The sequence below is a fragment of the Triticum aestivum genome, chromosome 4B (genome assembly GCF_018294505.1).
Source record: "Triticum aestivum cultivar Chinese Spring chromosome 4B, IWGSC CS RefSeq v2.1, whole genome shotgun sequence".
Classification (NCBI taxonomy): domain Eukaryota; kingdom Viridiplantae; phylum Streptophyta; class Magnoliopsida; order Poales; family Poaceae; genus Triticum; species Triticum aestivum.
Window position 1 is genome coordinate 363,529,102 of NC_057804.1, and position 19,847 is coordinate 363,548,948.

A 19,847-nucleotide genomic window follows, 5' to 3' on the forward strand; every position below is an offset into this window, starting at 1 on the left:
CGGTTATGGTGGTCATAAAGAGTTCATCGTAAAGCGTTACATCGATGCAAGCTTTTACACCGATCCAGATGACTCCAAGTCTCAATCTGGATACGTATTGAAAGTGGGAGTAATTAGCTAGAGTAGTTCCATGTAGAGCATTGTAGACATAGAAATTTGCGAAATACATACGGATCTATATGTGGCAGACCCGTTGAAAGGATCGAGAAGAGGTGTCTAGAGGGGGGTGATTAGACCCTCAACAAGTAAAGATAGCAGTTTTTAAGTTTTTCAAGTTGAGGTTGGAAATTAGCACAATTTCAAACATTCACAATACAATTTAAGCAAGCATGCAAAGAGTATATGAGCAGCGGAAAGTAAAGCATGAAACTTGCAAGAAGGTAAAGGGATGGGATTGGAGTGTGCAAATGCAATTGGAATCACGGAGATTTTTGGCGTGGTTCCGGTAGGTGGTGCTATCGTACATCCACATTGGTGGAGACTTCAACCCACGAAGGGTAACGGTTGCGCGAGTCCACGGAGGGTTACACCCACGAAGGGTCCATGAAGAAGCAACCTTGTCTATCCCACCATGGCCATCGCCCACGAAGGACTTGCCTCATTTGGGTAGATCTTCACGAAGTAGGCGATCTCCTTGCCGTTACAAACTCCTTGGTTCAACTCCACAATCTTGACAGAGGCTCCCAAGTGACACCTAACCAATCTAGGAGACACCACTCTCCAAAAGGTAATAGATGGTGTGTTTATGATGAACTCCTTGCTCTTGTGCTTCAAATGATAGTCTCCCCAACACTCAACTCTCTCTCACAGATTTGGCTATGGTGGAAAGATTATTTGAGTGGAAAGAAACTTGGGGAAGGCTAGAGATCTAGATTCTTGTGGTTGGATTGGAATGTCTTGGTCTCAACACATGAATGTGGTTCTCTCTCAGAAAATGAATGCTGGAAGTGTAGGCACGTTCTGATGGCTCTCCTCACGAATGAAGAGTGGGTGGACGGGTGTATATAGCCTCCGCATAAAATCTAGCCGTTACACACAGATTCCCAAACTCGATGAGACCAAATAGTGAAACTCGGTCAGACCGATCTGGTTCAAAATGTGAATGTTAGAGTTTTTGGTGGGACCGACAAGGTCAACTCGGTGGGACCAATGTGCTAGGGTTAGGGTAAAACCTCAACTCGGTTTGACCGATTACACAAACTCGGTGAGACAGATTTTGGTAATAAGCAAACAGAGAGTTGGTCAGGCAAACTCGGTGGGACCGATTGGATATTTCTGTGGGACCAAAATTATTGCAACATGCAACAAAGAGTTTGCAAGCCCATCTCAGTGAGACCAAGATCCCATCGGTGAGACCGAACTTATTAGGGTTTCTGGAAGTGGCTATGTCAAATGAACTCGGTGGCGCCGGATAGATAAAATCGGTGGGGCAGAGTTTGACTTTAGGTTTAGGAAATATATGGAAATGAGAAAGTGGTTGAGGGCTTTGGAGCACATCACTAAGCACTTTGAGCAAGCAAGCCATTAAGCAACACCTCATCCCCTTTTAATAGTATTGACTTTCCTATGGACTCAATGTGATCTTGGATCACTAAAATGAAAATGTAGAGTCTTGAGATTTTGTCAATGTTTGTCCTTAGCATCTTGAAGGGGTTCCACATCCTCTTGTCCATGCCACTCCAGTGTTGAACTTATCTGAAATATACTAGATGAAAAATTAGTCCAACAAGAGATATGTTGACATCAATTACCAAAATCACCCAGGGAGCACTTGTGCTTTCACCCATTGGCTAAACCTCTCTCACAAGCAAAACATGATCACACCTTAGTTCTCTTTGGGTGTTAATCACATAGCAACGTGAACTAGATTATTGACTCTAGTAAACTCTTTGGGTATTGGTCACATGGCGATGTGAACTATGGGTGTTAATCATATGACGATGTGAACTAGATTACTGACTCTAGTGCAAGTGGGAGACTGAAGGAAATATGCCCTAGAGGCAATAATAAAATTGTTATTTTATATTTCCTTATTCATGATAAATGTTTATTATTCATGCTAGAATTGTATTGATCGGAAACTTAAATACATGTGTGAATACATAGACAAACACTGTATCCCTAGTGAGCCTCTACTTGACTAGCTCGTTGATCAAAGATGGTTAAGGTTTCCTAACCATGGACATGAGTTGTCATTTGATATCGGGATCACATCATTAGAAGAATGATATGATGGACAAGACCCATCGTTAGCTTGGCATATTGATTGTTCAGTTTTATTGCTATTGGTTTCTTCATGTCAAATACATATTCCTTCGACTATGAGATTATGCAACTCCTGGATACCGGAGGAATGCCTTGTGTGCTATCAAACGTCACAACATAACTGGGTGATTATAAAGATGCTCTACAGGTATCTCCGAAGGTGTTTGTTGAGTTGGCATAGATCGAGATTAGGATTTTTCACTCCGAGTTTCTGAGAGGTATCTCTAGGCCCTCTCGATAATACACATCATAAGAAGCCTTGCAAGCAAAGTGACTAATGAGTTAGTTACAGGATGATGTATTACGGAACGAGTAAAGAGACTTGACGGCAACGAGATTGAACTAGCTATGAAGATATCGATGATCGAATCTCGAGCAAGTAACATACTAATAGACAAAGGGAATAACATATGTTGTCATAACGGTTCGACCGATAAAGATCTCCGTAGAATATGTAGGAGCCAATATGAGCATCCAGGTTCCGCTATTTGTTATTGACTGAAGAGGTGTCTCAGTCAAGTCTACATAGTTCTCGAACCCGTAGGGTTCGCACGCTTAACGTTCGATGACGATATTGTATTATATGAGTTATGTGATTTGGTGACCGAATGTTGTTCGGAGTCCTGGATGAGATCACAGAACATGACAAGGAGTCTCGAAATGGTCGAGAGGTAAAGATTGATATATAGGACGATAGTATTCAGACACGGGAAGTGTTCCGGAGTGTATCGGGTAATTATCGGAGTACCGGTGGGTTACTGGAACCCCTGGGGGGGATATATGGGCCATATGGGCCATGAGAGGGGAGCACACCAGCCCACAAGGGCTGGCGCACCCCCCATGACAGGTTGCCGAATAGGAGAAGGAGAAGAGGGGGTTCTCCCCCCTTCCTTCTCTTCTTCCCTCTTCCTTTCTTCTCCGGTGAAAAAAAGGAAGGGGGGGGGGCACTTGGGGAAACCCCAAGCAAGATCCGGATCCTTCTTGGGGCACCCCTGGCTGCCTCTCCTCCCCTCCCACCTATATATATGTGGGGAGGGGGCGCCTAGAACACACAACATCAATTGTTAACCGTGTGCGGCGCCCCCTTCCACAGTTTACACCCCCCGGTCATATTCTCGCGGTGCTTAGGCAAATCCCTGCGCGGATCACTTCAGCATCATCGTTAACACGCTGTCGTGCTGACGGAACTCATCTACTTCCTCGACATCTTGCTGGATCAAGAGGACGAGTGACGTCATCGAGCTGAACATGTGCAGAACTCGAAGGTGCCGTATGTTAGGTACTTGATCGGTCGGAGCTAGAAGAAGTTTGACTACATCAACCGTATTTTTGAATGCTTCCGTTTTCGGTCTAGGAGGGTACGTAGACATACCCCCCCCCCCCTCGTTGCTATGCATCTCCATGGATAGATCATTGCGTGTGCGTAGATTTTTTTTTGTTTTCCATGCAACATTTCCCAACAGACAAAAGTTGTGGGCAGAGTTTAATAAGAAATTTGTTGAAAAATAAAAAATAAATTATTGCTGAGATGGCACTATTGCTGATGTGGACAGTGTGCATGTTGAAAGAATTGGTAGCAGTGAGGATCAACTTCTTAAGAAGGTAAGATGTGAAAGAGAAGGGAGTTCTATGCTGGGCGATATATTCTTAGAGCTAATATCATCAGGAGTCATAAAACTTGCTATGCATGTTCAGTTTAGTGCCAAAACTTTGAAAATACGGATTTGTGGTCACTCAACTTGCATTATCGTGCAAATACGGTCACAAAGTGCATATGCGGGCGTATCCGCCGCTTGTGTGGCATGACATGCGTGCATGGCCCCGCTGGCAGTGACTATTGGTGCTGGAGGCGCTAGTGTGACGTCATACTTTGTGACCGTATTTGCACGATAATGCAAGTTGAGTGACCACAAATCCGTATTTTCAAAGTTTTGGCACTAAACTGAACATGCATAGCAAGTTTTATGACTCCTGATGATATTAGCTCTATTTTTAACTCCGAGTACTATTGCTTTTGGATGTGGACAGATACGCACCGGTGTGGTATGTGTGGTGGGAACGTCGTCAACTGACTCGCGGCGAGTAGCTTCTTGAGCTAGGCAGATCAGCCCGGGCAATATCCACGTTGGCAAAAAAATTCTCAAGAGCAAAGAGGAAGGATGGTGGTCGTATTCAGCATAATGGATGGGTAAAGCCACCATAAGGATGTGTTCAATTAAACATGAACGTCGCGTTTGATTCAGACAGTGGATCAGGAGGATCCTAAGCAATTCTTCGCGACGCAAATGACACTTTCCTGGCTGCCTCATGCAGTCACATACCGTTGGCCAGAGGACTTCGAGATAGCCACATTTTGGCAGGTAACATCGGATGCCACAATCTTGTGGTTGAAGCTGACTGCATGGGAGTCATTGAGGTGATGTAGAGTGGCGAAAACTTCCTTAGTCTGGCAGCAACAATTTTTGAGGAGTGTACCTTTTTATGTCGTAACTTCAACTCGGTGAAGTTTAATCATTGTCCTAGGAAAACCAATATGGTGGCATATGTACCAGTTAGCAAAGTGGCTCGCGAACCTTGCATGGAATTACGAGCCTCCATGTTTTCTGGTTGATGCTTTATGAAATGATGTATCAATTCTTTCAGATGAAATATAACATTCCCCTAAAAAAAAGTATCGGGTGAAAACAACAACTAATGCAAACTTGGAATATGGGCCATTAGATCAACCAGGAACGACATCGATCAAACGCAGCATTATAATCAGCCACTTACACGCGATTTTGTATAATCCCTGCTCTTGAGGAAATGGTGTTTGGTTGTCTTTATCTCAGAAATTTACTTTGGCACAGGGAAGCATATGCTGCTGCTATCGGAACCAGCTAGCAAAGTGGCTCGCGAACCTTGCATGGAATTACGAGCCTCCATGTTTTCTGGTTGATGCTTTATGAAATGATGTATCAATTCTTTCAGATGAAATATAACATTTCCCTAAAAAAAAGTATTGGGTGAAAACAACAACTAATGCAAACTTGGAATATGGGCCATTAGATCAACCAGGAACGACATCGATCAAACGCAGCATTATAATCAGCCACTTACACGCGATTTTGTATAATCCCTGCTCTTGAGGAAATGGCGTTTGGTTGTCTTTATCTCAGAAATTTACTTTGGCACATGGAAGCATATGCTGCTGCTATCGGAAAAAAACATTTCAAAATTTCAGAAGGTTCCGAACAAAAATTGGATGCATACATCTCGATATTCTATGTCCACATGCCAAGTTTTACAGAAAATTGATATTTTTGTGGCTTGTGTAAAAGGAAAAAATGTCTCATGAAAGTTCTTTTTAACACTGAATTTTGTCATTTTCACATGCGGCATAAAAGTTACCAGTTTTTCGAGAAACGACTTTGTGAGCACGTAGAATGTCAAGATGTACGCGTGAAATTTGTTGTCTTAATTTTGTGATATTTCTAAATATGTTTAAAACACATTTTAATAAACCAGGAGCATATGCTCCCAACTACCAAAATGCCCTTCTCCGAATACCTTTTTTTAGGCAAAAGGTAAATAAATAAATAAAATAACTCACCGCATGTCATCGGACCAGCTACACGCTTCTGCTATATGGGCCAGCAAACCGAGATAGAAAAAGAAAAGTGAAGGCCCAGGAAGGCGCAAGGAAACCCTAAGCTACCGAGCTATAAAAGCCGCCCGCGCCGCCCCTCCCGCAAACCCTTGCACCCCCTGCGCCTCCACCATAGCCACACACCACAGGTAGGGGAGGGAGGAGAGAAGAGGAAGCCGAGAGGCGGCGGCGGAGATGGTTTCCCTGAAGCTGCAGAAGCGGCTCGCCTCGAGCATGCTCAAGTGCGGCAAGGGCAAGGCCTGGCTCGACCCCAATGAGGTCAACGAGATCTCCATGGACAAGTTCTCTTGTTGTGGTAGCATGACGAGTTTGGTGGCTTTTGATCGGTGGTTTAGTTGTGGTGATGATATGTGGCATCGAGTTGGAGCCGTTTGGATTGTCTTCGATTAATTAGGCATCGAATCATGAATGCTTTTGCGGTGTGAAACATTAGACCTATATAGGAACACTTCGATTAGTTTTTAATACATATTTTTTAGAATGATGAAATCCGTAGTATGTAGCCTATACATGGTCTTGCCTCTCTGTCGTGGTGGGTGCACGACAGATGCCATGGGATGGCTAAAGAGAAGAGGAGGCTCGAGGGTACTGGTGGGCTCCAGGGGCGAGGTTGGCATGAGCGAGCGCCGGACGCAAGACATACCCAGGTTCGGGGCTTTCTGGAGAGATAATACCCCTAGTCCTGCCGAGTGTGGTTTATATGTAACAGTACAGAGTTGCTCCTGGAGCTGTATCCTGATGAATGCTATATGATACTAGCCTCATGTATGTGTGTGTGGCCGAAGCGAGCAAGCATGCTCTAGTGGCCGAATGAGTGTGGCGTGGTGTGTGAGTCCCTGGATGGATGGACGTGTGAGCGTGGCCAAATGAGGCTGAGTGTGTGGCCTCTCCTGGGTCACTTTATATACTAGTGCCCAGGGACAAGGGGTGGCCCACACACCCACTATACTACTGAGTTGTCATACGATGATGCATGCTACAGTGCATCACTATTGGAGCGCAGTGAAGTGTCACAGGATGCAGGAACAGTGCTGACTGCTCATCTACAGTGCTCCACTTTAGAGCATGGCCGTCATGTCTGCGCAAGTCCGTCTTAGTTGACTTGGCCAGATTCCAGCCGGACGGGCTCAACCTGGACGGGGATCAAACGGGACAGCTCAACCCGGACAGGGTCAACCCGGCCGAGGTCAACCCAGACAGGTCAACCCGGCCAAGGTCAACTCGGCTAGGGTCAACCCGGCCAAGGTCAACCCGACCAGGGTCAACCCGGACAGATCAACCCAGCCAAGGTCAACGCGGACAGGTCAACCCGGACAGGTCAACTCGGCCAGGGTCAACCCGGCCAAAGTCAAACCGCATGATTCCAGCCAGCCAAGTTCCAGCCAGCCAGGGGGCACTCCCCTGGCGATGTTTTGAAGTGTCGCTTCGCCGTCTTGGGCATACTCAGGGGTCATCCCCACGACAGTAGCCTCCGAGCTTCCGGGCAACTTGGAGAAGTTGTGTGGAGGGTTTTAGCGGGTGTCGATGTAGTAGATGGTGTCGAAGATGCAGGTTGCAGCCGGCGGCGGGCGTGCAACAGGCGTGGCGTGTTTCGAGTGGGGGCGCGCAAGCGCACCCACTGGGTGTAGCCTCCGAGCCTCCAGGCAACATGGAAAAGTTGGGCGGAGGGTCTTGTTGTTGATGATGAAGCCGACGGTGACGTCGAGGGTGCCGGGCGTGGACACGAAGTCCGCCGACTGGAGGGCGCGGGGCCCTGCCGGATGGGGACGCGGAGTCCGCCGACTTAGTGGGGGCGCGCGAGCGAACCCACTGGGTGTAGCCTCCGGCCAACTTGTAAAAGTTGGGTGGAGGGTCATCGCTGTTGTTGATGAGGAAGCCGACAGTGACGTCTAGGGCGCCGGGCGCAGACACGGAGTCCGCCGGCTGGAGGGCGCGGGGCCCTGCTGGATGGGGACGTGGAGTCCATCGACTGAGTGGGGGCGCGCGAGCGCACCCACTGGGTGTAGCCTCCGAGCCTCCGGGCAACTTGGAAAAGTTGGGCGGAGGGTCTTTGCTGTTGTTGAAGCGGATGGTGGCGTCAGAAATGCCGGTTGTAGCCGGCGTCGGGCCTGCAACCTACATGCAGCCTCCGAGCCTCCAAGCGAGGAGGGGGTTCCTCACAGAGATGTTAATGCGAAAGACATGGTTAGTCTGCGCAGGTATATTAAATATTTGCTTTTAGTGGTGCTAGTTTTATGCAGAGGATGATGACTCGGTTTCGTCCGAGCCCCCTTCATTCTTTTTCATGTCCCCTCCGCCCTTTGGTTTTGCCTCTTGTTAGCTAGACAACCCGGAGCTGGTCTGTAGCTGTTACGAAGAGTGGCCGTGTAAGACAATAAGTTTTGAGGAACCAGCACAACCCTCTAGGGGTGGCTTATCTCATTATATATAATGGTTGTGTTACAATATGTACCATATACGTACATAGGTACAGAAGCTATACATAGTCTAACACCCTCCCTCAATCTTAGCCACTTTCTAAAGAACTGAGAAGGGTAAGATTGCGCCTACAAGCCTCAAACTGTGGCAGCGGTAAAGGCTTAGTGAAGATGTCTGCAAGTTGATCCTTAGATGAGATAAACTTGATCTGGAGTTGCTTCTGTGATACACGTTCCCATACAAAGTGATAGTCAACTTCAATGTGTTTCATTCGGGCATGAAATACTGGATTTGCAGAAAGGTATGTAGCACCGATGTTATCACACCAAAGAATAGGAGGCTGTGGTTGAGACAAACCCAACTCCTGAAGCAAAGACTGCACCCAAATAATCTCTGCAGTAGCATTAGCCACAGCCTTGTACTCAGCTTCAGTACTGCTACGTGACACAGTAGCCTGTTTCCGAGCACTCCAGGCGATCAAATTAGAGCCAAAGAATACTGCATAACCCCCCGTGGATCGCCTGTCATCTGGGCTACCAGCCCAATCTGCATCAGAGAAGGCCGAAAGGACCCGAAAGGAAGTCGGCCGAATATGCATACCAAATGTCAGGGTGAACTGAACATAACGAAGAATGCGTTTAACAGCAGCCCAATGAGTATCTCTGGGAGCCTAAAGATACTGACAAACCCTGTTAACAGCATAAGAGATATCTGGTCTCGTGATCGTCAAGTACTGAAGTCCACCAACAATGCTCCTGTACTCTGTGGCATCCGTAGGAGACAAAAGCTCACCATCAACAGCTGTTATCTTGTCGGTAGACGACATGGGTGTGGTGGTCGGTTTGCACTTCAGCATGCCAGCTCTCTGTAACAACTCCAAGGAGTACTTCTTCTGCGTAAGGACAAGACCAGTAGCACGAGAAGTGACCTCAACTCCAAGAAAGTAGTGAAGCTTCCCAAGATCTTTGACCGCAAAATCAGCACCAAGAGAGCAGACAAGAGCATCAGCAGCATACTGAGAAGAGCTGACAAGGATAATATCATCAACATATACCAAAAGATATATAGTGACTTCTGGCTTCTGTAGAAGAAATAACGAAGTGTCAGCAGTAGACGGCACAAACCCATGAGCACGAAGGGCAGAGGCAAGGCGGGCATGCCAGGCACGAGAAGCTTGCTTCAAACCATATAGTGCTTTGGAAAGATGACAGATATAGTCAGGACGATCAGGATCAGAGAAACCAGGCGGCTATTTCATATAAACCTCTTCCTCCAAAAATCCATGTAGAAAAGCATTCTGCACATCAAGTTGACGAAGTGACCAACCACGAGAAACAGCAATGGAGAGAAGAAGCCGAATAGTGGTAGGCTTGACGACAGGACTGAAGGTGTCCTCATAGTCAAGACCATGACGCTGCTGAAAACCGCGAGCAACAAGTCGCGCTTTGTAACGCTCAATAGATCCATCCGAATGCTTCTTCACTTTGAATACCCATTTTGAGTCAATAACATTTACCCGTGGTGGTGGAGGAACGAGAGTCCATGTCTTGTTACGAAGAAGAGCATGAAACTCCTGCTCCATAGCCTCTCGCCAATGTGGAATGCGCAGGGCAGCCTGATATGAGCGAGGCTCAGAAGATGGATCCGCAACAGCAGCAGCCAAACAAGCAGCCAACCAAGCAACCGTACCATCCTTACGTTCCTTAGGTTTGAAAATGCCACTGCGACTGCGTGTATGTGGTCGGGACACAGGAACCACCGAGGTCGACGGAGCAGCCTGCAACGGGCTGGAGGACGACGACGTTGACAAGTCAGCCGGTGACGAGGAGCCAGTCACGGTAGCCTCGGACTCGGTTGGCGAAGAAGGCCGACCCACCGGCGAAACCGGCAGAGCAGACGAAGCAGCTGGCGACTCCGGTATCACAGACCGGGCCGATGGCGAGCTCGGCATAGTGGGCCGTGGCGCGGCCGGTGTCGCGGGCCGATCCGCTGATGAAGGCGACGTGAGGACCCGAGCCGCGGGCGAAGACGGCGTGACGGGCCGAGCCGCAGGCGAAGACGGCGTGACGGGCCGAGCCGCGGGCGACTCGGCGGCCGCTGGCGAAACGGACCGAGCAGTGGAGATGCTCGGCGCGACGGGCTCGTCGGGTGACCATGCATGGGCACGCGAATCGATGCCATGCAACATAGGGCGATCGACGTGCCCACCAGAAGACGACGATGATGATGGTGAATCCTCCAACAGCTCCAAACGAGCTCCACGTCCGGTTCCTGCACCATGGTTAAATAACAGCAAAGGAGAGTATGCAACATCATCAAATTGGTCAGAAGCAACAGAAGATGAATGCAGGGATGGTGGTTCGACAGTGGACACAGGAAGGTTGGCAAAGGGAAAACATGCTCAACAAACACGACGTCCTGAGATATATAGACACGATTAGTGGGAACATGAAGACATTTGTAACCTTTATGAAGAGAGCTATAGCCAAGAAAAACACACTTCTTAGAACGAAACTCAAGCTTGCGCTTGTTATATGGACGAAGATGCGGCCAGCAAGCACACCCAAATACCTTGAGAAAGGTATAATCAGGTTGTTCATTAAGGAGAACCACAATGGGAGTCTTCATGTTTAAAACACGAGTAGGAGTACGGTTGATGAGAAAGCATGCAGTGGTGAAAGCATCACTCCAAAACCGAAACGGAACAGATGCATGGGCCAAAAGAGTAAGACCAGCTTCAACAATATGACGATGCTTACGTTTGACTGAACCATTCTGCTGATGTGTATGTGGACATGCTAAACGATGAGCTATCCCAAGCGACTGAAAGAAAGAGTTGAGGTTGCGATACTCGCCCCCCCAGTCTGACTGGACATGAACAATTTTGTGCTTGAGAAGACGTTCAACATGTTTTTGAAACTGAACAAAAATATCAAACACATCAGATTTGCGTTTAATAAGGTAAAGCCAGGTAAAGCGACTATAAGCATCAATGAAACTGATATAGTAATTATGACCACTGACAGAAGTCTGAGCAGGACCCCATACATCTGAAAACACAAGTTCTAAAGGATGTTTCACCTCACGACTGGACTCCGAAAAAGGAAGTTGATGACTCTTCCCCTGCTGACAAGCATCACACACTGCTACATCTTTATGACTAGACAAACTAGGAAGCTCATGACGACGCAAAATATGACGGACAATAGGTGTGGCCGGGTGACCAAGACGAGCATGCCACTGTGACGGAGAGACCCGAACTCCACTGAAAACACGAGCGACACCAGGATGCTCCAGACGGTAGAGGCCCTGGCACAACCGCCCACTAAGAAGAATGTCCCTCGTGCCCCGATCCTTAATAAAAAGATCAAAAGGGTGAAATTCACAAAGCACATTATTATCACGTGTGAGTTTAGGAACTGAAAGAAGATTACGGGTCACAGATGGAACTCGAAGAACATTGCGAAGCTGAAGACTCCTATTGGCATGTCTAGTGAGAAGAGATGCTTGACCAATATGAGAGATGTGCATACCTGCTCCATTGGCGGTGTGGATCTTGTCGGAGCCATGATAGGGTTCACGAGTGTGAAGCTTCCCCATCTCGCTGGTTAGATGCTCTGTCGCCCCAGAGTCCATGTACCAGTGTGGATCGATGGAGTAGGACTGAGTGTGTCCCTGTTGCTTCTGCGGCGCGGGACGATCAGCCATGGCGACCTGACGGGCATTGTTGCGTGTATCTTTGCCGTCATTGCCAAGACCAAGGAAGCTTCGCTGGAAGCGCTTATGACACTTGGAGGCCCAGTGCCCATCGCGGCCACAAAGCTGACACACACGTGGACCGCCAGCCCCCGGTAAGGTCGCAGTAGGTGGGGGGCCGAGGCGGGCGACGGTGGCAGCCCCAAGGGAGACCGGGGTGATGAAGAAGAGCGGCCACCCTTGGTGGCGGCGTTGGCCGAGAGGGAGCCAGTGCCCCTGGTGCGGCGAGTCTCGACCCGTTGCTCAGTGAGAAGGAGCCGAGAGAAAACCTCGTGTACCAGCATGGGTGTCGAGTTGCCCCGCTCGTTGATGATCTCGACTAAGGCATCATACTCCTCATCAAGACCATTGACAATAAACAAGTTGAACTCGGAGTCGGTGAGGGGCTGTCCAATGGAGGCCAATGTGTCAGCGAGGCCCTTGACATTGTTGTAGAACTCAGTGGCAGTGGAGTCAAGCTTCTGACACTCTCCAAGCTGACGATGGAGTGCAGAGACACGAGCCTGGGACTGCGCTGCAAAGGTGCGCTCAAGGATGGTCCAGGCCTCATGAGACGTCTTCGCGAAGACAACAAGGCCGGCAACTGCCGGCGAGAGCGACCCCTGGATGGAGGAGAGGTTCGCCTGGTCCTGCCCCGTCCAGACGCGATGGGCCGGATTGTAGACCGGACCGTGCACGCTGTCTACCAGCGCGGGTGGGCAGGGAAGCGATCCGTCGACGTAGCCTAGCAGGTAGTGACTCCCCAAGAGCGGGAGAACCTGCGCACGCCAGAAGATGTAGTTGTCGGCGGAGAGCTTGATGGTGATGAGATGACCGAAGTGAAACGGCGGCGGCGAAGATAATCCCATCGAGGAGGCTGCCTGGGGTGCAAACACCATGGAGGCAGCCGGAGGCACCGAAGCCGATGCGGGAGGAGGCGGGACCGCAGCCAGGGCGGACGCCGCAAGGCCCGCGGCCGGGGCGGACGCCGCCAACCCCGCCAGCGGGGCAGTGTGATCCGCTTGCGGCAGGAGCGGCGGGACGACGCCTGCGGAGTCCGCAGCGGATGGCGGCGCCGCGGTGTGGACCATGAGGTCACGCCCAAGCGAGGGCGCCGGCGGCGTGGAGAAGACGGAGCCGATGCTCCTTGTCCCGATCGGAGCCGGAACAGAGACGGCATCGAGCGGGAGGTTGAGCAGAGCCGCAAGAGAGGCCGGGAGGAAGCCCGCAGCAGTGGAACCGGTGGTGGCGGCGCTCGACATGGCGGCAGCGCGATCGGTGGCGCGGCGGCGGCGGTGAAGGCGGCGGCGGCTGCGGCGGCGGTGCGGGTATTAGGGTTTAGAAGCGGAAGCGATCGTAATCTAGCGTGATACCATGTAAGACAATAAGTTTTGGGGAACCAGCACAACCCTCTAGGGGTGGCTTATCTCATTATATATAATGGTTGTGTTACAATATGTACCATATACGTACATAGGTACAGAAGCTATACATAGTCTAACAGGCCGCAGAGTGGAGCATACAATACTTGGACTACAGGAGCAAATTCGACAGAGTAGATACTCATAAAGGAAACGACCGGGTTGCCCAAGCCGTCTTCTCCTGGACGTCTTCACGCGTGGGGTGACCTCAAGCTTTTGCTCCCATTTAGCCGGACAGCCGCGTGGTGGTCTATGGCTGAGAGTGGGCCTTCGGTACCGTATGCGCGACTAAGCCGTCTACAGGAATGAACGTATGGGGCCGAGCGGCCAGCCTCTGGGCCGAGACTAGCTGGCGCCGGGGTGAACAGTAGTGCAACTGTAAAGAAGCGGAGGTGGTCCCCGAGTGTCACTCAGGATTATCCGTGTTTGCGCGTGGCACAGAAGTATGCGGGTGAGGAGCTCACATTGATTTTTGTATAGACGAGGTGGAGGTTGTCGAAGATAGCCGGCGCGGTTTGGTGCTCGCGGAGCGCGCCGGCGCACCCACTGGGGTAGCCTTCGAGCCTCCGGGTGCTCGAAGGGGGGTCCCGGCCGGTCAGGCCCGACCGGCCAAGCGTCGAGGCGGATGAGCCGCCGGGCCGGGTAGGCACAGCAAGCCAGGCGTCGAGGCGGGCAGGATCGTCGGGCGAGCTCTCCAGCCGGCCCGATGTCGAAGTAAGCGGGCAGGCCAATAGGCCACGCGGGTATAGCTCATGATCTTTTTTCTTTTTCTATCCGGCAGCATTTTTTTAGCCAGCTTGGATACTTTTTTTCTCTGTTCTTTCTTCAGGGCGGGATGCAGCTAGCCAAAGCAGGGGGACTCGCGGGCGGCGGCGAGCGGGCCAGCTGGTGGCACGCGAAGGGGAGGAGCCGACAACGGCCGGGTAGGGCGCGAGCCGGCCCGGGAGGAGGGCAGTGCCGGCCAGCACGGGGAAGTTAGCCAGCGCGGGCCGGGGGCGGAGCAGGGTCGGCCGGGTGGCGTAGAGGGCGCGAGCTGGCCAACGTCGCATGCGACCCAGAGCCGGCCGGGGCCGGGCGGAGTCAGCGCGGGGAGGAGACCGAAGCGGGGGGAGGCAGCAGCGGGACAGGCGCGAGGCCACATGGCAGGGGAGCCGGACGGAGCGGCCACCTGACCCGGAGGTCGGAGGGGGTGAGTCCGGCCATCCGAGATGCAGGCAAGGCGGCGAGCGGGCGAATCCGGCAAGCAGGCATGCGGCGGCCAGCGGGAGGCCGTGGAGCGTGGAGCTGAGCGGCGCAACGCGGCGAGGCCATGTGCTGGTGGAGGAGGCCTACAGCCGAACGCGGCAGCATGATGGGAGCGGACGAGAGGAGTCGGGCATGGCCTGAAGCAGGGTGTCCCGAGCAGCAGTGACGCAGGCGAGGACGCGCGGGAAGATGGTGCAGCCCAGCAGAGGCGGAGCTAGTTGGAGGAGGCGACGCGGTGGACGGAGGCGGCGATGCGGGAGGAGCGGGACCCGGCGCGGGAGGCGGCGAGCCGGTCAGCCGGCGTGCGGGAGACCGGGACCCAGGCAAGGCGGCGGGCGGGCGGAGCCAACGCGCGGAGCAGCGACCCGGCCAACCGGCGTCAGGCGCGGCGAGACTGCGCGCGCGTGCGGTGGGTGGAGCAGGTGGTGCGGACAGGAGGATAGGCGGAGCCGGACCCGACAGTGGCGACGAGCCGGACGCGAGAGAGGAGCAGCGGCTGAGCGGGGTGACGCAGGCGAAGCAGCGTGCAGGGGCGGGCGAAGCGGAGCGCAGGCGAGGCAACACGGTGGCGCGCCCGCATGGGCAGAGAAGAGCAGAGGCGAGCAGATATGCAGTGTAAAGCCAATGTCTGGCTTGTGTACGGGGTTCATCCGAGTAGTGCATAACCATGGTCTGACTCATGTACAAGCATTATACGGGCATCATCCAATTTGTGTATGATCACTGTATGGCTTGCTTGTGGCTGGTGCATGGATAGCGTACGAGCTAGCGTGTAAGTGGGCAGGGGCAGCTGCAGCAGATGGCGGCGAAGTCCAAGGAGGAGAGCGCGAAACGGGCGACAAGGCAAGTGGCGTGCACGAGGAAGGCGGCGACGGAGCGACGCGGAGCCGCGACAAACGGCTGGTGTTGCTGCGAAGGTGACCAAGAGGGCGAGGCCGACGACGAGGACAACCCCCCCCCCCCCCCCGCCCCCCGCGGGGTCGCCTCGGGCGCGTGTCGATGCCGAGCACCCGAGCGCGGGTGGAGAGACGACACCGACGCTGCGGCAGTGGTGACGAAGAGGCCGGGGCCGACAGCAGAGCGCGCCGCCCCGCGCGGTCGCCTTGGGGGCGTGTCGATGTCGAGCCCCGAGCGCTACCGGAGAGACGACGGCGACGCCGCGCTGATGATGAAGAAAATGGCGAGGCTGACTACGGGGACGCGCCGTCCCGTGCGGTCGCCTCGGAGGCGTGTTGATGTCGAGCCCCCGAGCGCTACCGGAGTAATGGCGCGACGCCGCGGTCATGTGGCAGCTTGACGGTCTCGTCGGAGTCGGAGGGGAGCCACGTCTGGAATGTGCTTCCGGCTAGGACCTCGAGCTGCCCCACGGTGGGCGCCAACTGTCGTGGTGGGCGCACGGCAGATGCCATGGGATGGCTAAAGAGAGGAGAAGGCTCGAGGGCACTGATGGGCTCCAGAGACGAGGTTGGCATGAACGAGCGCGGGACGCAAGATATACCCAGGTTCGGGGCTCTCCGGAGAGATAATACCCCTAGTCTTGCCGAGTGTGGTTTTTATATAACAGTACAGAGTTGCTCCTAGAGCTATATCCGGATGAATGCTACTCCCTCCATTCCTAAATATAGGGTGTATAGTTTTTGGCACGGAAATTAAAGAACGCACGTGGAGGGAAAATTCCACAAGTTTTGGGCGATATTACACCTGACTAATTGACATGAGAAAATAGAGGAGATTGCCTAATATAAGAAGATGTAATCAAATCCCTGAAAAATTTATCCAAACGAGTGGTGCAACACAATACACCTTATATTTCAGGTTTTTTCTCAAAAATCTATACACCTTATATCAAGGAACGAAGGGAGTATATAATACTAACCTCATGTATGTGTGTGTGTGGCCGAAGCAAGCAAGCATGCTCTAGTGGCCGAATGAGTGTGGCGTGGTGTGTGAGTCCCTGGATGGATGGACGTGTGAGCGTGGCCAAATGAGGCTGAGTGTGTGTGGCCTTCCCTGGGTCACTTTATATACTAGTGCCCAGGGACAAGGGATGGCCCACACACCCACTACACTATTGGGATGTCATATGATGATGCAGACTACAGTGCATCACTATTGGAGCGTAGTGAAGTGTCACATGATGCAGGAACAGTGCTGGTTGCTCATCTACAGTGCTCCACTTTAGAGCATGGCCGTCATGTCTGCGCAGGTCCGACGGGACGTCTTAGTTGACTTGGCCAGATTCCAGCCGAACGGGCTCAACCCGGACGGGCCTCAACCCGGACAGCTTAACCTGGACAAGCAGAACCCGGCCAGGGAGAACCCAGATGGGCTCAACCCGGCCAGGTCAACCCGGCCAAGGTCAACCCAGCCAGGGTCAACCCGGCCAAAGTCAACCCGCCAGATTCCAGCCAGCCAGGAGGCACTCCCCTGGCGATGTTTTGAAGCGTCGCTTCGCCGTCTTGGGCATACCGGGGGTCACCCCCCCCCTCCACGACACTCTCGTAGTGGAGATCCATGCCCTATCGTGTTTGGTTAGCATCGTATTGGGTATTCTTGGTCGCGAGTACTCATGAATAAATGTTCATCTGCTCCAAACAGGTTGTACTTTACTAAAAGCACTGTTCACCTTTCTGTATAGGTTGAACTTTACTCAGACACATCCCTTGTGTAATTCTAACTAAGATGCTTGTTTGGTTGTTACCCTGTAGTGGGTATTACATGAATTTCAGTGTTTAAATAATTTGATTTGCCAAACTAATTAAGTACTTTTGATTCTATGGTTGTAAATATGTTCCTTATCCTGAATAGTTTTGCTAAGCTGTTTTCTGTACGTGAGCAAGACGAATGACAGTTATGTAATGTTATATGCAGGCCAGAACATTCGTAAGTTGGTTAAGGACGGGTTCATCAGCAAGAAGCCCCAAAAGATCCACTCAAGGTCCCGTGCACGCAGAGCCCATGAGGCAAAACAGAAGGGTCATCATTCTGGATATGGTATATCAGTATAATGAACATCTTTTATACTATAGTACTCCCTCCATCCCAAAATAAGTGCCAACTTTACAAAGTTGAGAGACACTTATTTTAGGATCGAGGGAGTATATCATTGCTAATGATCAGTATAGTGAAGACCATTTGTACTGTAGTATACCATTACTTTTAATCTGCATATTTGTCTTTGTTATTTTTCAGGTAAGCACAGGGGTACCAGGGAGGCTAGGGGCATGTTTGGTTGCCCGCATAAAACCCAACCAGGCCTGCGCGGGAAGCAAGAGGCCTGTTTGGTTGCCTGATTTCACTATTGGGTCTGCATTGCACGCTTCTTAAAGCAGCCCAGAGGCTGGCTTGCTGGAAACGCAGGAATCGGCAGTTTCTCGCGAGCCAGGCCGAGACGAGCACAAGCCAGCAGGCCCTTGCACAAGTGGAGACGGGAGGGATGCGAGGTGATTACATGAGTTCTTCAACCTTCAGTAAGCTCCTATCTAATCTCCTCCCTCTGATTTACACAACGGTGCTTTGGTTCGAGGTAAGCTGTACACGAAAAAGATGCACCTCGATGCTACGGTTCCATTCAGGCAATCGGTTCATAGTTTCGTCGGCTGTAAGTTCTTAATCCCGTCTTCCCGTTTGGAGCTATTCTGGACGGATTTTGTCAGATTCGTCACGCACGATCGATCATTTCAAATTTCCTTTGACCAGCAGCCTAATCTCGCAGTTCCTCACAACATTCGTGTTGTAAGATTTTGGTTTCGACGATCGTAGCTTCATCTCTCTTTGAGCAGCAGTCTACTGCACTGATACCGCCATGTCGAGCTCCTCTGTCCTCTGCTCAAAGCCCTCCTATTCGTCCCTCTCGATGCCGAAGCCCTTCCCCTTGATCTCCTTGCCCACGTCCTACTACACTAGAGTCGTTTCCGGCGTCGCTCATCTCGGCCTACTCTATGTCGTCCTCCTACTGCACTGACGCTGCAATGGCGCGTACACTGCTTCTTGTGTCCTCTGCCTCCGTGCACACTGCAGTTCGCCGCACCACCGAAGGGATCGATCATCTTGGCCTCCTCTCTCTCGCTCTACTACACTCGAGTCATTTTCGGTGTCGCTCATCTCGTCCTCCTCTCTCGTCCACTGCACTAACAATACCATGGCGCGGGCACTGCATTCTCCTCCTCTGTCGACTGTCTTTGCGCGAGCACCGCAACTAGTTCGCCGACAGTGTCGCTCGTCGTGCCGCCGACGGGGTCGCTTGTCCATAACTCCATGCTCGTCATGTCGGACACGGCACCACGTCCACTATCCACCGTAGTCGCCCTGGTTGGGTGCATACTGCATTTCTTCTCCCCCTTCCTCTGCTAGCTCTTAACCCTGTGTGCTAAGTGCAAGTGCTAGCTCTTAATCATACCCCATGCGGGCAACCAAACAGCGTGTAGTTGTATGCGCCGAGACAATGCATGCAACCAAACAACATGCCAAAGTTGATCCACTGATGCAGGCAGTCCATATGCAGGCAACCAAACAAGTTGCAAATGTCACATATGAGGCTGTTTTTCGAGAGTCAGGCTGAGTGAAAAAGTGTATGCAATGCGGGTACTGTAGCCGACGGGAACCAAACACGCCCTAGGCTTCCCACCAAGATTCTGTGGATGAGGAGGATGCGCGTGCTCAGGCGGCTGCTCCGCAAGTACCGTGAAGCAAAGAAGATCGACAAGCACATGTACCATGACATGTACTTGAAGGTCAAGGGTAACATGTTCAGGAATAAGCGTGTGCTTATGGAAAGCATTCACAAGTCAAAGGCTGAGAAGGCAAGAGAGAAGATGCTCTCTGACCAGTTTGAGGCTAAGCCGTGAAAGAAAGATTGCCAGGAGGGAGGAGAGGCTTGCTCAGGTCTGATGTGTTAGAATTATTGGGTTTTAAACCATCTGTTATATCCAATAATTTCTAGGAAAATCCCATAGGCCCATGTGGCACGTTCATGCATGACAAGAAAGAAGTTAACATATTTGCGCTAGTGGAAAATGAAACCGAATGCTAGTGAATGATGACATTCATCTCCTCATTGATGGCATCAATATTTTGGTTTCAGTTTCATTTCTTCATTAGTACATTGGTTTCTT

At 51.5% G+C, this 19,847-nt stretch overlaps 1 protein-coding gene across 1 annotated transcript; it reads left to right on the forward strand.

Moving 5' to 3' along the window:
* Positions 1-6,022: 6,022 nt before the first annotated feature.
* Positions 6,023-19,580, forward strand: LOC123094832 (60S ribosomal protein L19-1-like). The gene is made up of 5 exons (XM_044516716.1): positions 6,023-6,195; positions 10,013-10,017; positions 17,605-17,727; positions 17,926-17,959; positions 19,352-19,580. Exons 1-5 carry the CDS (start codon positions 6,089-6,091, stop codon positions 19,578-19,580), a joined length of 498 nt encoding a protein of 165 aa, XP_044372651.1. The 5' UTR covers positions 6,023-6,088.
* Positions 19,581-19,847: the final 267 nt, after the last annotated feature.

Coding starts and splice junctions, on each gene's coding strand:
- LOC123094832 (XM_044516716.1), top strand. CDS start 6,089: ATGGTTTCCCTGAAGCTGCAGAAGCGGCTCGCCTCGAGCATGCTCAAG. Junction 17,728..17,925: donor GGGTCATCATTCTGGATATG/GTATATCAGTAT, acceptor GTTATTTTTCAG/GTAAGCACAGGGGTACCAGG. Junction 17,960..19,351: donor ACCAGGGAGGCTAGGGGCAT/GTTTGGTTGCCC, acceptor AACACGCCCTAG/GCTTCCCACCAAGATTCTGT.